We start from the raw sequence: 14205 nt of genomic DNA, 5'->3' as shown, positions 1-14205 counted from the left end.
GAGTAATGGGTTCGGCCGCGGTAGGCCTCGATAGTGTTGAGGAGATATAATGACAATAGACAATTCGGAGGTTGCCGCACAGAGAATAAATTGTTGCAACAAAGCAATTCCTAGCTTCTGCATCATTCTCCTTGTTAGCCTTCACTTAGTTTTGCCTTCAACCTTGATATCATGTCCGCCGCAACAGCAACAGCGGGATTCCATCATGCATTTGTTCCCCATCTACCTCTGAAGGCTGACCGACACACTCATCTTGAAACCAAAATAGCCATGCCTCTCATCGTCAATACAGACTCCGAATCTGATTTCACAACGGTTCCAGAATCTCGATTTGGGGTGAACAAGATGGTGGCAGTGATAGGCTCAGGCATCAGCGGAGTCTGTGCCGCTGCTCATCTCCTCAAGCATGGGCTCTCCGTGACCGTCTTCGAACGGTCCGACGGCTCCGGTGGCGTATGGAAGTTCGATGAGCGTCCACCGGAAGACCCTCCTTATGTTTACCGTCCACCATCATACGGAGACCAGCACCAAATCCCCTCAGATGCCGTTTATAGGGGTTCAAACACGGATCTCTCTCGTCTTGAAGTGAGATTCGCGCCCCCGAGCCCGTGTTACGCAGGGCTGAAGACCAATGTCCCAACACCATTGATGGGAACAGCGTTGGGAGACTGGCCCGAGGGAAGTCCAGAATCCGTCAGTCATTCCGCTGCTCTTCAATACATCCGTTCTTTGGCCAAAAGGTCCGGATTAGATGCAGTGACGGAGTTCCACACCCGAGTCGAGGACGTTAGAAAGACAAGCGAAGGTTCGAAGTGGAGGATCACTACCTTGACGATGGAAAAGGACGACGGGATTCTTGGCGCTCGGTTTATCCAAAGAGTCAGGGATTTTGACCTGGTTGTTGTCGCTTCGGGACATTACAATATGCCACGCATTCCGCAAATCGAAGGCCTTAAAGAGTGGAAGGACACCTTCTCTGACAGAGTTATTCACTCGAAGAGGTACCGGAATCCTGAGAAGTACCGGGACCAGAACGTGCTCGTGATCGGAGCCGGCGTTTCCGCTACCGACGTCTGTAAGGAACTCGGCAAGATATCCAACAAGACGTACCAGAGCACCCGTAACGGACGATTTGATCTTCCGGCGAGCGTACTGCCTCCGAACGCCGTACGGGTGGCGGCAGTGGAGAGATTTGCCCCCCCAGAAGCAGAAGTTGAAGGGGACGAGCCGACACTCGGGAACAACCAGCCAATACCCAGGTCTGTTGTGCTCATAGATGGAACAGTCCTACATGATATCCATCAAGTAGTGATAGCGACCGGATACATTGTGTCATACCCTTTTCTCCCACAGTTGCACTCGGATATAACGGTGGATGCCAATCCTGACGACAAGCTGGTGGTGACATCGGACGGCGTCATGACGCACAACCTTCACAAGGATATCTTCTACATCAACGACCCGACACTGGCTTTCATTGGCGTTCCCTACCACGTCGCGACCTTTTCACTCTTTGACTTCCAGGCCCAGGCGTTGGCGAGGGTGTTCGCCGGTAGGGCAAAACTGCCGACGCAGGAAGACATGCGGAAAGAATATGAGGAGCGCGTGGAGAGCAAAGGGCGGGGACGTTTCTTCCATTCCCTAGTAACACCTGGGCATGAAGTTACCTATGTCAAAGATCTCGCGGAGTGGGTAAACAGCCATGTGAAAGAAGCGGGAGGCGAACCCATGCCTGCTCATTCAGATGAATTTTTGGAGGAGTATGAAGTATTGAAGAGCAGGATAAGGGGCCTGTACCCGGAAGTTGCCAAGAATAATGGGAGGGTGCAGGAATAGGGATCTGAAAGCAACGCTCATTGTAACATGTCTGCTGTTAATTTCCCCATCAACTAGACAATGTAAATATCTTGTTTTTCTCCGTCGTGAAGCCACTGATACTGAAGCTTATACGTCTCGTTGAACTCATCATTGCTCATGTGTACACCATGTCCAGGTTCATCCATGTATCCATAGTGAAAGATGCCGACTCTCTCATACCTTCCACTTTGAGCGGATTGTTGGAGAACTATGGCTTGCACATGAGGCCCCCAAGGGTCTTGAAGTTCTTTTTCAAGCTTCTCCTTCAAGTACTTGTAGTGCTTATGCGTTTTGATTGCCTTCAGGCGCTCAGAACGGGTCCACGGTATGTCGGTGGCCATGGGAAGTAGGAAGAGCCGGGTTTTGTCTTGACGAGTATCAGCCTCGAATGCGGGCAAGAAGACATCGAACTGGACGTGACCGAAAATGAGTTCTTCCGATCCCTTGATATCACTTGTGAACAAGTATATGGACGGGTGAAGGCGTGGTTTAGGCGGAAGACTGTCCAGTCTCGCCATGTCTGGGTCGGTTGGGTCAACGGTGCCTGTCTCAGGATTGAAACCGATTGCAGTGGGAGCCCCCGCCCGTAGAGGTACCCTTGGGAGTCGTGAATCTCGCCAGCTAGGTGGCCGTTTGATGGTTGTCCATTCTTCCACAGGAGGTTGCCACCAATAGACAGGCTTCAAACGCCCGTGAAAGGTCAACGCTGCAGAGCGAAGGCCAATAATCTCCGAGCCTGGAGAGTCATGTAGTGGTGTTAGATCCCACGATACAATATTTCCGTGCCTCTCTGTATCCATGTCTCTTGCCTCCTGATCATAAAGAGCGTTCCCATTGAGATTTGCAGGGCCGACCATTGCAACCCATGACCAAGTTGGACCACAATAGCCCCCTTCTGGTCGAGGCCAGAGATACGAGGAGCCTCTTCCCCACAGAAGTGCCCGAGGCATCATATCGGCCCAGAGTCCAGCGACATAACCGCTCTTATTCTGAGAGTGGAAGACCTGCGCTATGGCGGAAATGGCAGGAAGTCGATCGGTATAAAAGTTTAGCTGCCGGAGTGTATATCGCTCTACGACGCGTGCCCATTGGCTTGACCGGGTTTTCATATCCTTCGAGATCCCCAACGCGGCTAGTTGGCCTATCAATTGCTTTTCAATCTTCTCATACCATGACCCCTTGGCCTTTCCACTGGTCTTTCCAGGCCGTTTCTTCTTGGCTTTGGTGTCGGCCTTGCGCTGAGCTTCAGGATATTCCCAGCAGGCCAGCTCCTTTGCGACAATACCCATCGAGCTGTGATCTTCGTCGGGTCCAGGTTTCTCCCAGCCATCGGTCCACTGAGGACGCCCATGCGCTGATGTGTCCTCAGACTCTTGACACCACCATATTGTTTGAACCGCCCCGAAGTCAATGATACGTGGCGATAGCAACCTTTCTTGGAAGCACCAAGCTCGTTGGCTGATATAGCTGGCTTTGTTTGCCTTTGAAATGTCGCTACGGCCCATGTTCTCAAAGTCTTGCCTCGGAATCAAGAAAACGCAAGGTTCGCTTGCAGGCAGGTGACCGCGGAGACCAAATCCAGGGATATTTCCGATGGGGCGGTCTTGGAGAAAGCCTTTTTGCACGGCTTCCGCCCGTGAGGCTACCAATGTCACCAGCGCGCAGCTATAGATCATGGACATCTTTCCTAGTTCTCTACCCTTGTCATCGTTATCGTCCTGGATGATGCAAAGTACGTCAATCCAGAGGTACTTGATGCCCAGCGAGATGGTGACATTGATGGCATCACTGAGAGTTTGAGGGAGCTCTTCAGGTTTGATATGCTCCAAGAGCTGGATCCTCGTGCTTTTGGTGAGCTTCAGGGGCTGGTCTCCACCCCAGCAATACGATAAGGCGGCGAAGGGCTCGACATTATCTTTCTCGCAAGTCTCGCATAGTCGAGCTTCTACGAATCCTTCGGGCGTCTTGGAGAGTTCTAGTAGCCTAGTTGGGACAAACTCGCTTGGCTTTGGACACTTGCGGTGGGTCCTACGGCATGTCTCAAGCCAGGTCCGATATTGAGAGAGCGAAGAAGGCGACGAGGGTGTCGGATTGACTGGCTGCAATGCTGGCCGGCGCATGTCGCAGCCTAGGCAACCATTAGAAAGCCATGCCACATGGTATGTCCACAAGCTGAAAGTATGTAGCCTATCTGAGCGATATGTTGCCAGGTCCAATATCATGATGGACATGGCGGATTCGGAAGATAAGTCGAGAAACGGACCCTTTTTGACACCCAAAACTCTCGTGCCGCCGATTTTCTCTTCAGCATCCGCCATTCGGTCCAGCAGGTGACGGCAGAACAGACAGCCTTGAGCGGCCCAACTTTCAAGATCAGGCGTATTGACATCGAAGAATGTGACTTCCTTGGTAAGAGTGCGGGCCAGTCCGAAAGGCTGTGGTGCCTGTCCTTCCTTGACACGCTCTAGGAACTTGGGAGCGTCATCGCCAAGTCGCCTCTCGATGAGCGCCCATCTGTTCGCAGGGAGGCCGGACGGGTGCTGCTTGTCCTCAGAAAAGTCCAGAGGGAATGCCTTCAGGCAGTATTCGCAAGAATGGTGTACGTTGGCCCAAGGCTCCTCGTGTCTTGAGCTGGGCGAGCTGGACTGACGGGAAGCCATTGTGAGGTGTCTTTGACTCCGAAGTGTCCGGCTGTTTGCTTCTGAGGATTGACACAATGCAGAAAGGGTTTGGGTGATTGTTGTATTGTTCCCGGATCATCGCGAGGGGTGAACTTGGATATTATGTTTGGGAGCTCAGCTTGTCAGCTTGTTGGCGCGCGCCAATAGTGAGGCATCATATTGGCCTAAGCATCCTGACGGCGCAGGTGGATATGAGCCAACAAAGTGTGATGAATTGACGCCATATTGGCTGCTCAACAAAAGAAGAGAAAGAAATGAATACCGGGTCAACGATGTGTGCTGCCTGGAAAATGTGGTTGGAAAGAGAAAAGGGAAAGATCGAGGACCTTCCTTCTCTGATTTCCCATGTGGACCGTGCACGGAGTTGGGGAGGAAGGTGCGACCCCTGGGCTCAAAGTTATCGTCTCAAGTGAAGTCAAAGTCAACAAAACAAAGCAAAGCAAACAAAGCCCACCCAGCAGCCACACGGGTCCTCTCAAACGCGGGACTATTCTCACCTTCCTTGTTGCCATTGTTTAGAGCTCCTTCGTTTGGGACCCACATTCTTAAGAAGATATTAAAATCTCGAAAGATAACCAGGCACCTCAGCAAATCGGTCACCGAGTCGCGGAACACTTAAAAGGGCGGAAAGCAGCCTGCAAGTACTGCTGTCCCTTCTTTCGCCTGATTTCCTTCTTCACAGTTCCATTCAGTTTAAACCTGAGTTCGAAAGCCCATTTCTCAGGTTCAAGTCACCCCGACCAAAACTAACTTCCACCAGACTACCGACACGACTCACCATGGCAGGCGACGAAGACGAGCCAGAAGCGCGATTCCACGATCCCATGCCAGTTGGATACGTCTTCGTCCCCAAAGGAGACGTGTACATGACCAAAAATTGCCGCAAGGAGACACACTCGGCGGACCTGACTGTTTACGTGGTGGTTAACAAACGCCGGAAACCGATCGGCCTTCGCTGTCCCGCCTCCATTGTTGAAGTCGTTCAAGAGTCAAATCAGGCTACAGCTGCGAAACGTGCAGAGGCTGTACAGAAGCGAGATGCAGCTGTCGAAGGCGACTTTGAAGAGGCACTGAAGAGGCTGTTCCCAAACACCCCTAAAGAGACGATCCCCAAGATTGTGAGCCATGCGCTCAAGAAGCGGAGCAGGAGAGTGGGAAGAAGCGGGACCGTACAGCTGGATGACAAGGTGAAGCTGGTGGTGCGAGCGCATATCCGGCACGAACACACGGAATATGAGCAGCTACTGAGACAGGGCACAGCCCGCGAGAGAGCCAGACAACAAGTTTACAGCAAGCTTAATGAGATTGCGAGACTCTGGGGTGGACGACCGGCGAAGGGTGCTGGGACAAAGCGAAAGGCCGAAGATGATGATGGGGACGAAACAAGAATAACTCGGGAAAGGAGTAAACTGCTCAAAAGACAAAAGAAAGAGCAAAGAGTCAAAACAGCAGCTACCGGTGCAGACACCGCGCGACTCAAGAAGACCGAAAAGTTGGAACGGAAGAAAGCCAGAAAAAAGATGACCCGTGAAGAGAGACAGCTGCTAGCTGAAAAGAGCAGGACATCAAAGGTGTCTGCCCTACGGGTTCAGACACGTCGTATGGCCAGAGAAGGAATCGAATCTCTGGGCGGCACCGAGAAAGAACCCATCATCATCGACGATAGCGACGGACAAGAGGCTGTCTTTACTAGAGACGAAGACACCGACTTTGACGACGGCAATGAGTCGGACTGGAGCGACTGGAGCGACATCAGCTTTGGCAATGGCACTGGGAAGAAGTCGCAACGGAACGACCACCACTGGACGAAGCCATGCCGAAACTGATGGTCCATGCTGAGTGGCTGCAAAGTGGCTTACCAACGTAACAACAGGCCATTAACTGCCACGAGAATGTTTGTATGCATGTTCGATAATCTCTGTAACATCTAAACCTGCGACCTGTGCCTGGGCTATGCTCGATGGCATGAAGTCGTGCCAATATGGCGTGAAGCACGGTATCGGTGTGCATTTAGCAAAAGCGAAGCGCCTTGCTCGAAGCGAACCCTGTCGGCTGTTTGAATCGAGGCCTGATATACTTATGAGCACACTGATATTTTGGCACCGACAGTCCTGTTGTCGAAACCACACATTACACCCATCGTGTCTGACCGAGAATGGAATAGAACGGTCTTGTGTGAGTAATATGTTGCCGAGACAAAGACATTGTGGTTCTGGCTGAAGAGACCCAGCCACTCCAGATTGAGAGAAAGCATGGGACGTCTAAACAGGTGAGAGGCTGCATATGCATTCGAAGCCCCAGACACCACCACCCCTTGCGTTTCCCAGGGTTATTGGGCCAAACTTAGGTACCGGGACGGCGGGCTGCGGGACACGACCGCACTTCCCCATCCTGCACGTCTCGGACTCCGGAATGGGGACATTGCGTACCTACGGTCTTCCAAAGCCTTGGAGAGCTGTAGACATCGTGTAAGACGAACATGGAGGAGCTGCTGCGAGCTGCAAGAGAGAACACAATGAATGATAAGACCTTCATGCCCATCTCTTGGGACCTGACCTGGTCTCTTCTCCTTCTGGCTCCTCTCGAAAGGCACATTGAAATCATCGTCAACCATGGCCAACGCAGCAAATCCCAAGACGCGGATCACCTTTGAGGGTTCGTCCGTTCTTGTTCTTCGAGTTTGACCTTGTTTTGCTGATAAGAAGAACAGAGTACCTCGGCTGCACCGAGGCGTGCTTCGAGTGGGCGGACAGCTATGACAGTAAGGACTTTGACCGGTTGAGGAAGTGCATCGCTCCCACCTTGAGGGTAAGAGAAGAGATCCCTCCAAGTTTCCAAAGTAGTGACTCCGACTGATGATGTTCGCCCGGGCTTAGGTCGACTACCGTTCGTTCCTCAACAAGCTCTGGGAGGCCATGCCGGCTGAGGAGTTCATCCAGATGGTGTCGGACAAGAAGGTGATTGGCAACCCCCTCTTGCGGACGCAGCACTTTATGAGTGGCATAAGCAAGTGGGAGAAGGTGTCGGATACCGAGATCATCGGCTACCACCAGCTCCGCGTGCCACACCAAGTCTATACCGACAAGAGCTGCACCAAGGTTGCTGTCACCGGCCACGCCCACAGTCACAACACCCACTACTACAAGAAGGTCGATGGCGTCTGGAAGTTTGCTGGCCTCAACCCGGATATTCGTTGGACCGAGGGTGACTTTGACAAGGTCTTTGCTGACGGGCGTGAGGAGCTTGGTGAGATCAACTAAGCGATATAAGGGATTGTCATAGTCGGGTGTGTGTTGAAGCAGACTTGGTAGTAGAATTGAATCAAGTATAACCCATAAGCCTGATGAAGTGATAGTGTGAACGTGGAGAGTCGGTATTGAACATTGTGGGTGTGAACATCAGAAGACATCCGGATGGAATGTGACTTTCGATGTTCAGTTGAAGTTGTTCGCTCATCGCTGCTGTCGATCACTGTGGATATTTCCTTACCGGATCTGTGGAGCCCAAAGGCGCCCTATTAGTGGGGCCCAAGCCACTTTCACAGCAAGTCTCAGGCGCATCGGTACGTAGCTCGATAACAATTGCGATGATGGAATTGCTTTCGGATTTGCAGAACTTCAAGAAACTACACTACCTTGACAAGAACAAAAGAGCTTTGCGACACCGCAGCTCTTCCATCTCCACACTCCATCCATCTTCTCAATGATCCTCCAAAGGTGACTAGGCGCGACAGACTCGCGACTACGTTAACCACACGAGAAACACTCCAATATGCGCGAGTTCATGAACTACATTACCAATGCCTTCTACGGCGCAACGGGTTGGAACGAGGACAACAAGTACAACGAGCTGAATGCGACATCCAGAGGTGCGATCCTAACCATAGTAGGCCTCCTGGGTTATTACTTCAGAGACTAATAACAAAAACCGAACAACCAGATCTCATCGACTTTCCTCTTCCCCGTGGCTTGCGCCTGACGCTCTCCTCGCTCGCAACACCCCATTTTGCGACAAGCTACCAACTCGGCAGTGTTGGCGTCGTCGATGGCTCGATATCATATCTACATAGCTCCATTCCGTTGACCCATATCGCCGCCCAGTCCGACAAGATCCCGCTTCCCGCTCTCCTACGATGTTACCGCCGTCTACATGATCTTCGCTCGCCCGGTCAGCACTACATGCTCGATGCCGACCCGCTATCCGCACAAAGCGCACAAGCACTGCTAGGCGCAGTATCAGACACCTCTTTGGCCAATGGTACGCTGGTCGGAGGGAATACCGGCCAGGATCCAAGCAAATATACACACTCTCTTCTATACGGCCGCCTGTATCTGCCCAAGTCGCTGCTCGAGGGTATGGTCATCAAGCGCTTTACCCAGGCGCTTCAGGTCCAAGTAAGAGCCGTCAGTGAGCAGTCCCTAAGGAATGGCGGGACCATGCTGGGCCTGGTTCAGTATGACAAGGGCAAATACGGTCTCGAGGGTCTGTATTCAACCGACGGTGGTCTGCTGGGTTTCCGCGGTCTTTATAACTTTGGCGGCGATGCTTCTTCCTCGAACTATGATCCCTGGACAACGGCAGCTGGAGAGATCAACAATAATGCCAATACCGGAAATGGCCAAGCAGTCGAGAAGGAGCGCATCTATGGTCGCTTCAGTGTCGGCGGAGAGCTCTACTACGGAACCCTCAACAAGTCCGGCGGCATGTCGCTTGGTGCACGCTTTGCTACCCTGCCAGCACACCGAGGGACACCATTGACCGCAACCCTGACCATCAACCCGCTCATGGGCAACATCAACGCCACCTATGCTCTTTTGGCCCGGGAATACTGCTCGCTCGCAACGCGGGTCGAGTTCAACGTGTACAGTTACGAGAGTGAATGGGCGGTAGGTATGGAACTCTGGAGTAATCGTAGACCAGCCGGCTTCCTGCTCGGCGCGAGCCCTTCCAACGATCCTGCTGAGCCTGCACCACAACCACCCAAAAAGAAGGAGAGGAGTTTCCAGGCGAAAATGGAATGGCGATTGGATGATCCTGAGCCCGAACTTGAGCCTACCACTGCTCCTCCCAAGAGCGAAACAGACAACAAAGAGCAAAAGAACGACGAGTACAAGGGAGTTTTGAAAGCTCGTCTTGACAACAACCTCCGCATTGGGTTGCTGTGGGAAGGAAGAGCCAAGTCTCTCATCTTCAGCCTGGGGACGGGGATCGATCTGCATAAACTAGGTGAACCCTTTAGGAGCCTTGGCCTTGAGGTCCAGTACTCTTCTTGATCATCGGTCGACAAACATCTCAATCCAACAACATTATCCGTACAGCCGTCTTCCAGACAGACCAAGCTTTGTAAATTGTAAACCAAGTGGCCGAGGTACGAAACAGTGGTAAATCATGCACCACTGTTTTGAATGATGCGCATATTCAGCCCGGGCTACTCCAAGCAGATGGGAGTCTCGCGACTGAAGCCGTCCCTGGATGGAGCAGCGGAGGCAGACCTTTCGATGGATCGTAAGACTTCTTCAGACCCTGTCTTACCAGGGGATCTTTCTGGTTTTGCGTGCTGCCCACCAGGTTGCATCAGGTCTTGCTTTAGCTCTTGCCTTAGCTCTTGCGGCCTTAACTCTTCCAGCTCCTCGTGCTCGCTTCGCTGTTGGCCATTCGCCTGCTTTTCCTGGGGTTGCTCCCGCATCTCCTGATGCCGCCTGACGGCTTTGGCGAAGACGCTTCTCTCCTGAATCCGTCTAATTTTGCTGGGCCGTATCTTCGTTGCTGGCACCGGGCATATTGCTGGTCCTTTTACCGGCTAGCCCCTTCGACTGTCCCAGTTTGAGGCGCTGCAGTAAGTGGGAAGAAGCGGGCGACCTAGAAAGACGCGGATTTGCATCTGAAAGACGTGGATAAACGTGTTGATGACGGCTATTCTTGCGATAGCTGAATCGTTTTAGGTTCAGCTGTTTACGAGATTCGTTGATGGGAGAAGCGGGCTCGTCGTCCGGTGCCATAGCGTACTGCGACCTGTTCGAAGAAATTAGCTGAGGAAGACATATTTCTAAGCGGGGCGGCGGTGATGAAGAAGGTTGAACGGACTGCTCTAGTCGTTCGGGATTCCGAGCTCCCGCTCCCTGCAGCGGGGCCGATACGGCCACAGGAGGTTGGAAAAATGCCGAACGGCCATTAATTGTCGAAATGGGGTCAAGGAGAGACCCGGACCCTAGTAGACGTCGAGGAGACTGTGCTTCGAGGAATTGGTCAAATTCCTCCTTGTTGAGTCCTAAGCGGTTCCGAACGCCTTTCAAGGGTTTGGCACAGAAATTCTGGCCTTTGAAGACTTCCCAGTGACTGGGGGAAGAGGTGCCTTGCAAGCCTTGTCGGTGTCTAACAGCAACAATTCCGGTTTGCCGGTAAGTTGGGTCTGTGGTCGGCTTTAGCGCAGTCGGGGTCGTGACTTCTTGCATGTCCACTTGAGCTACTGGGAGATTATCTGAGACCTCGTTATCTTCACCGTCGACGAGCGATTCGAAGTCAACCATTGGGCCATTTTCGTCCACTTCCTGTTGCCGATCAAGTTCTTCGTAGTCATTGTCCCATTCAGCAACTAATGGGTCTTCCTTGGCGCCTGGTTGTATCGGAGGAGGGTTGGAGTAGTCGCTGCAGGTACGGTTTCCGGGGACGGCAAAGGGAATAGTCTCGACGGCGAAGGTGATGCCAGTTACTCGACGGATTTTGGCCAAGTAGCTTAGGCAACTGCCACAGGGACTGTGGTTGAGGAAGACCTTAGCCTTAGATCGCTCGGAGGGTAGTTCGATGTGCTTTAGCTCTGCCATGCGAACCAAATCGCTGGTCTTGAGGAAGTCCTGGAGTAATTTCAGGACCCAAGTCGTTGACAACTGCTTTTCAACACTATTACAAGTTAAAATAAGGCATTTAGCGGAAAAGGGTTTGCACAAGGATGAAGAACTCACTGTGATGCCATATACCTGCCAATATGCTCCGGTGGCACGACACTCTCTCCCGGACAGTCGTAGGGTTGCATATATAGTTTGAACTCCATGATCTGACAGGCATATCGCACCAGAGCTGTCATTTTGGCGTTGGGAAGGACCCCTTGCATCGATGACTCCTCCCTTTCATCTTTCCAGCCGCTTACGGCCATCATCTGTGGGAGGGTCGATGCGTATGAAGCGATGAAGCCGCATGTAGAATTCTGAACCGGAAATGCCAGGTTTGTAGTGACGACTTTACGTAGTATCGTCAGTCTTCTCCCATCTGTGAGGATCGTCGAGCCGGAGAGAGGGTGGTCATTAGTCGAAAGTATGGATCGTAGAGCTTCGGGTTCGCGGAATATGGGCGCCCCTTCGTTTCGCCGGCTGCCACCCAAGTCGCTCGTACTGTTGTAATTTTTTTGCCCTTAAGGCGCCGGAGCGCGCATACTGTAGGGTGGTGTACCCCTTCTTATCACAGATACTGAAGGAGGCCTTGGAGAGCAAGAGTAACTTAACTGTCGTGAGGGAACCGGTGAGTACTGCTAGGTGTAAAGGGGTGACTTTGTCTCTGGTTGTCTGATTGTTTACTACATTCTTCTTGTCTTGATGGATAATTTTCTTGACCTTTTTGAGGTCGCCCTCGAGGACGGCTTCGTGTATTGGACGAAGGCCAAGCGCTTTGGTCATGAAGTCGGAGGGCTTCATGCTGAATGACCGCGATAGGCTTGTATTTAACCTTCGCGATGATGTACGTACCCGTAAAACCGTGATTTGTGATTATTGACGCGATTTTTGGGGTCACAGCTGGTACGGAGAACAGAACCAAATGACTGGGCCACCAACCGCAGGGTGAACTCGAGGTGACAGCAGACCGAGATGAGGCTCTCACGAAACTCGCTTGTGATTTGTGATAGGGTGACAGGAGAGTAAGAATCTGAAATTGACAGGCTTCTACTAAGCCCAAAAGATATCAAGAATGGAAGTGACACAGAAACTAGTGATCCAACGAGAGGATGGTTGGTGATGGGACAAATGAAGACGGGTAACTCCGACGAAAGATCTTGCTACCGTAGAGAGTCTGCCGGTTCAGGGAAGAAGTGGGCGCGTGAGAGAACAGACATGTCCAGGAAACACGCAAGCCTCGCCTTCAAAGATCGGATGAGAGTGAGGCGAGCAGTTGACAAAATGGGACATGGTTTGTCACAAGCGCGTGTGTGTGTGTTTGTATTTAACGTCTAGTACTTCCGCCTCCCTAGGGGCATGAGACGATGGGCATAAACCCAAAGACCCTCGTGTCAAACACAGGCGCTCGTACAGAGGAGGTAGCGGATAAGCCGCACATGGAAGTGAGAGGGGAGAAAATCCCTCCCAAGGTGGTTTGTCACAGGCACTGGGTAGAAGCGAGTCAACAAAGAATCTGGAGGCAAGGGAATGATATTTCACACTGGGATCTTTACGATATTCGAAAATGAGCAGCCCGAGGCATGACCAAGAAGCAATCCATTTTTGACGCCTGAAACCTGATATGCTACCGGGGAAACGAAGTCATGCAACGCGAAGCCTTCACTCCAGAAACTGTGGGTATCGTATTCGTGAAACGGGGAAGATTTAGATATTATTCATGATATCTAGCGACGAATTTACTCGTCATCCTCCTCCTCATCGGCCTCGATGACGGTCTGGGCAATACCTGTACCATGAATGTTAGCGCCTGATTCGACACAAAGACTGTTTCCGAGAGCAAACTTACGGTCCAGATCACGCTGGCCCTGCTGGGTGATGCGGCGGCCACCCTTCTCCTCGTCGTGCTCGAGGACACCGATCTTCTCGAGGGCCTGGAGGACCTTGCGGTCAACGGAGCCAGAGGCGTCAACGTGGTGGGAGGGACGGCTGCCACGGTTCTTGGCAGTGCCGTGGACGCGGCGGAGACGGCCAACACCAACGGTCTTGCGGAGGTAGACGTGGCGGGCAACGGAGGCGGCGCGGACGTAGAACCAGTCGATGTCCTGGGGGGGCATCTCCTTGGCGGGGCCGGTCTTGACGGTATCAACCCAACCTGTTGTCGCGAGTTAGCCGATTGCCTCATCCACCGATTTTGGGGGAGTTCAAAGCCTACCGGGAACGGGCAGCTTGCCCTGGCGCTTCAAGAAAGCAGCATAGGCGTTGACGAACTTGTGGGGCTACATATCACACAGAAATACCATCAGCAATGATTCCGTCATCGGAAGTCTTTCGACCCCCTCGCGCCTGCTCCCATTTTCTTCTTTTTGTAGTTGTCGTGCCCGCTGGTTGTAGTTCGTCGTCGTGATCGCCGGCCAGCTCGGCAAGCTCCAGCTCAGCTCATCGTTCTTGAGGGCTCAGAATTGCGTTTGCTAGCCGGTCGATTTCGGACTCGGACAGCGATTGATTGATTGTGAAGTTTCTGGTTCGGCCGCAGAGGAGATCTCAAGACGGAGATCTATGGTGGCCTACCTCGACGTCCCGAACAGTGGTACCACCAGGCATTTTGACGGTTGGTTGGGTTGGTTAGCCGACTTAATTGAAGTTGCTCGCTCGGTGGTGCAAAGGAATCGCGATAGCTGCCAGCGGTGGAAATTTTCTAGGTGGATGGAAGTCTTGGCATTGACACTGCACGGACCAGTACAGCCTTAACTATTAGGGCTTTTGGCCCTTCCGCCTTTTGCACC

The 14205-nt window shown here is 52.4% G+C and overlaps 7 protein-coding genes across 7 annotated transcripts; 4 read left to right on the top strand and 3 right to left on the bottom strand.

Annotated features, from left to right (window-relative positions):
* Positions 1 to 171: 171 nt before the first annotated feature.
* Positions 172 to 1836, top strand: SMAC4_02098 (uncharacterized protein; the record flags this gene model as incomplete). Its single annotated transcript, XM_003350338.2, has 1 exon — positions 172 to 1836. One exon carries the CDS (start codon positions 172 to 174, stop codon positions 1834 to 1836), a length of 1665 nt encoding a protein of 554 aa, XP_003350386.2.
* Positions 1837 to 1889: 53 nt separating this feature from the next.
* SMAC4_02099 (uncharacterized protein) lies at positions 1890 to 4517 on the bottom strand (the record flags this gene model as incomplete). The annotated part of the gene is made up of 1 exon (XM_003350339.2): positions 1890 to 4517. The coding sequence occupies one exon, from the start codon at positions 4515 to 4517 to the stop codon at positions 1890 to 1892; it is 2628 nt and encodes an 875-aa protein (XP_003350387.1).
* An 800-nt stretch (positions 4518 to 5317) lies between these two features.
* Positions 5318 to 6996, top strand: SMAC4_02100 (uncharacterized protein; the record flags this gene model as incomplete). Its single annotated transcript, XM_003350340.2, has 1 exon — positions 5318 to 6996. One exon carries the CDS (start codon positions 5318 to 5320, stop codon positions 6362 to 6364), a length of 1047 nt encoding a protein of 348 aa, XP_003350388.1. The 3' UTR covers positions 6365 to 6996.
* Positions 6997 to 7096: 100 nt separating this feature from the next.
* On the top strand, positions 7097 to 7921 carry SMAC4_02101 (uncharacterized protein). The gene is made up of 3 exons (XM_003350341.2): positions 7097 to 7193; positions 7249 to 7346; positions 7415 to 7921. The coding sequence occupies exons 1-3, from the start codon at positions 7151 to 7153 to the stop codon at positions 7796 to 7798; spliced, it is 525 nt and encodes a 174-aa protein (XP_003350389.1). The 5' UTR covers positions 7097 to 7150; the 3' UTR covers positions 7799 to 7921.
* Positions 7922 to 8145: 224 nt separating this feature from the next.
* SMAC4_02102 (uncharacterized protein) lies at positions 8146 to 9836 on the top strand. Its single transcript, XM_003350342.2, has 2 exons — positions 8146 to 8406; positions 8478 to 9836. Exons 1-2 carry the CDS (start codon positions 8310 to 8312, stop codon positions 9809 to 9811), a joined length of 1431 nt encoding a protein of 476 aa, XP_003350390.1. The 5' UTR covers positions 8146 to 8309; the 3' UTR covers positions 9812 to 9836.
* A 130-nt stretch (positions 9837 to 9966) lies between these two features.
* On the bottom strand, positions 9967 to 12223 carry SMAC4_02103 (uncharacterized protein). Its single transcript, XM_003350343.3, has 2 exons — positions 11498 to 12223; positions 9967 to 11435 (listed from the first exon to the last, which is right to left on the bottom strand). Exons 1-2 carry the CDS (start codon positions 11689 to 11691, stop codon positions 10277 to 10279), a joined length of 1353 nt encoding a protein of 450 aa, XP_003350391.3. The 5' UTR covers positions 11692 to 12223; the 3' UTR covers positions 9967 to 10276.
* Positions 12224 to 13066: 843 nt separating this feature from the next.
* Positions 13067 to 14069, bottom strand: SMAC4_02105 (40S ribosomal protein eS19). The gene is made up of 4 exons (XM_003350345.2): positions 13991 to 14069; positions 13635 to 13698; positions 13269 to 13574; positions 13067 to 13208 (listed from the first exon to the last, which is right to left on the bottom strand). The coding sequence occupies exons 1-4, from the start codon at positions 14021 to 14023 to the stop codon at positions 13159 to 13161; spliced, it is 453 nt and encodes a 150-aa protein (XP_003350393.1). The 5' UTR covers positions 14024 to 14069; the 3' UTR covers positions 13067 to 13158.
* Positions 14070 to 14205: the final 136 nt, after the last annotated feature.

This window comes from Sordaria macrospora, chromosome 4 (genome assembly GCF_033870435.1).
Source record: "Sordaria macrospora chromosome 4, complete sequence".
Lineage (NCBI taxonomy): Eukaryota > Fungi > Ascomycota > Sordariomycetes > Sordariales > Sordariaceae > Sordaria > Sordaria macrospora.
Note: the sequence above shows the minus strand (reverse complement) of the source record. Positions and strands in the feature narration are given on the sequence as shown.